At 38.8% G+C, this 2766-nt stretch overlaps 1 protein-coding gene across 1 annotated transcript; it reads left to right on the forward strand.

Annotated features, from left to right (window-relative positions):
- The first annotated feature begins 501 nt into the window (after nt 1-501).
- LOC148159967 (uncharacterized) lies at nt 502-2556 on the forward strand. The gene has a single exon (XM_088005050.1). The coding sequence runs from the start codon at nt 683-685 to the stop codon at nt 2513-2515; it is 1833 nt and encodes a 610-aa protein (XP_087861176.1). The 5' UTR covers nt 502-682; the 3' UTR covers nt 2516-2556.
- Nucleotides 2557-2766: the final 210 nt, after the last annotated feature.

Here is a 2766-nt window from a genome sequence, read left to right on the forward strand (position 1 = left end):
ACTCTAGTTAAACAACTACAACACCTAGACACTTCAAACTTGGACTGAATTATTCTCAACTAATACAGAATATTTATATCCATGTTTGGGTTTTTTGAAACTATTCTTCTAATTTGTGAAACTTAAACTGCAATTTTTAGACTTTTTGTGCCTCTACAATCTCACTAGTTTGTAGATGGTGATGGCTGAAGGATGGTGATGTTGAAGAAAAAGATCTTCCGCAGTGGCGTGTTAAGCAAAGTGAAGTTTCACAAATCAGAAAAAGGTTTCACAAATCCCAAACATGGTTTTAAATATTCCGCTATGACAGTAGAATAACCCAGTCCAAGTTTGAAGGGTCTAGGTGAAAAATTAGGTGGAAATGCCCTTTAGTCATTTTCCAAATCGGAAGTTGGAGTCGGAAACCAACTTCAGCTTTGTGATTTACCTTGTGCTGAAAGGCCTCAAACACACAGTGGCTGATGGGGGTTTTCAATTTATTTTTTGAATAAAAGTGTTATTTTAAAATATGACTGATGCAAAAAAAATAATAATAATAATCTTGCAACATCATGCTGTGTGAGACAAAATGAAAGACAAATCGTGTTTGTTGCCACAGGATATTGCACTAGGTGTCAAGTTTCTCTGTGAGTTCTAATCTGAATTTCTCTCTACACAGATTGATGCTACAGTAATTGACTGTATGGATGATGGAACTCTATCTGAATACATTCCAACTTATGGTGACCGAATAGCAGCAAGACGCTTTTGCTTAGACCAAAAAGGCAAAAATCCCAAAGATTCAAAAAAACATTCCCTCCTGGAAAAACTAAAGAGGAAAATGGGCCTCGAAAGTAGTGATGAAAATTTAGATCAAGCTGACACAAGTACAACAAAATGGACAAGGACACATGCACAATCCAATAAATGGGCTCTAAAAAAGACAAGACGAATTGAGCTGGGGTGGATTCATGATGGAAAACAAGTCAGGACACGCAAGGGAGGTGGAACAAGGACACTTGATGTACCCAAAGACACAAAGAAATCAGATCTTATTAATTATTCCAAAGAACTTTTTTTCCCCAATGGAAAATGTAGATTTGGAAGTTTGGAGACATTAAATTATGACATACTGGACTTCCAGGAAGAAGCTGTACTCGACGAAAGTATCACAGTGGGAGAACTGTACTCAGTGGTCAGATTAGGAAGGTTGACATTTTACTTTTCCACAACGAGTAAGATCAACTTGGAGGACGAGGAATCAGAAGGAAATGATGTACAAACAACAGACTTGGATGAAAATGATCAAGAAAGTGAACCTCTTTTTAATCTGTCATCAGACTTGGATGAATCCGAAGTCACTTTCGGCCCAGTCTCAAATGCAGAGCCTATTCCAGGTGAACTTGATGACACCATCATCTATCAGTTTGAAGGAGACGAGCAAGACTTCATATCTCTGGAAATTCCATCCACAAGCGGAACTCGGTTAAGTCCCGCATCAAATGATGAAGGAAGCACCAGCGCAGCTTCAAATGAAATAGTGTGTATCACTATAAAACTACACAGGAGCAATCTTCTTGAAGAGATGATAACACAGTTCAAGGATAAAATACTCCTTAGACAAACACTAAAATTTTGTTTTATAGATGAAAAGGGAGCTGATGCAGATGGTGTCTCAAGAGATGTGTATGCCACGTTTTGGACTGAGTTTATGGAACACATCGGAGAAGGGGAGGAGGTAAGGGTTCCATCATTGCCTAACAGATGGCAAAAACGAGAGTGGAAATCCATTGGCCGGATACTGCTTAAGGGATTTAAAGATCATGGATACTTTCCTTGTCGCCTTGCCCCTGCTTTTACAGTTGCTCTCATTTTTGGTGAGAGTGAAGTCTCTGAGGAAATGTTGTTTGAAAGCCTTCTCCTGTACATCACTCAGTCGGACAGAGATCTTGTGAGCAATGTCTTGAAATCAGGCTGTCTAGATGAGGACAGAGACGAACTTGTTGATCTTCTGGATCGCTTAAATGTAACAACACTTCCAACACAAGATAATTTAAAAGGACTCCTTCTAAGCGCAGCACACAAGCACCTGATCCAAAAACCAAGATATGCTGCAGAACAAATGTCGTCAACTGCTAGCCACATTTTAAAGGAGTCATTTTGTAGTCCACAAGCTCTCCTGCAGATGTACCAAGAAAAAAAGCCAACAACAAAAAGGTTTTTGAAGTTGCTAGAGGCCTCTCCTACTACTCAAGCAGAGAGTCAGAGCTTTCGTTTTCTACAGCAGTACATAAGAGGACTGGATGATCCAGGGCTTAGAAGAATGCTAAGGTTTGTTACAGGTTCTGATATGATATGTGTAAACAAAGTTGAGGTGATCTTCACGCCAGTAGAAGGTCTGGCAAGGCGACCTATTGCACATACTTGTGGACCAGCTCTGGAGCTTCCATGGACCTATGGTTCATACCCAGAGCTTCGTTGTGAAATGGACAGCATACTGCTTAATCAAAACTCCTTTGAGTTCAGCATAGTTTAGATCAAATTATGCCATTTAGTACCAAAATAAAAAAAGAAGAAGATGCAGAGATAAGGGGATTAAAACATAAACCCTGCAATGCATCATTATGGCAAATAAAGAAAAATATATGAAGTTTTCAAATTAAATGAAAAGTGCACAATATGCAAAGAAAATCTTTCTCAGTAATGTTGAAGAGCTAAATAATTTTCTGATTTCAGACCCGAGGTTTGTGTAGAGTTCGTAACACAAATATACACAGTTATGTAACC

The sequence above is a fragment of the Poecilia mexicana genome, unplaced genomic scaffold (assembly GCF_051168715.1).
Source record: "Poecilia mexicana isolate PSO_F unplaced genomic scaffold, ASM5116871v1 scaffold_4, whole genome shotgun sequence".
NCBI classification, from domain to species: domain Eukaryota; kingdom Metazoa; phylum Chordata; class Actinopteri; order Cyprinodontiformes; family Poeciliidae; genus Poecilia; species Poecilia mexicana.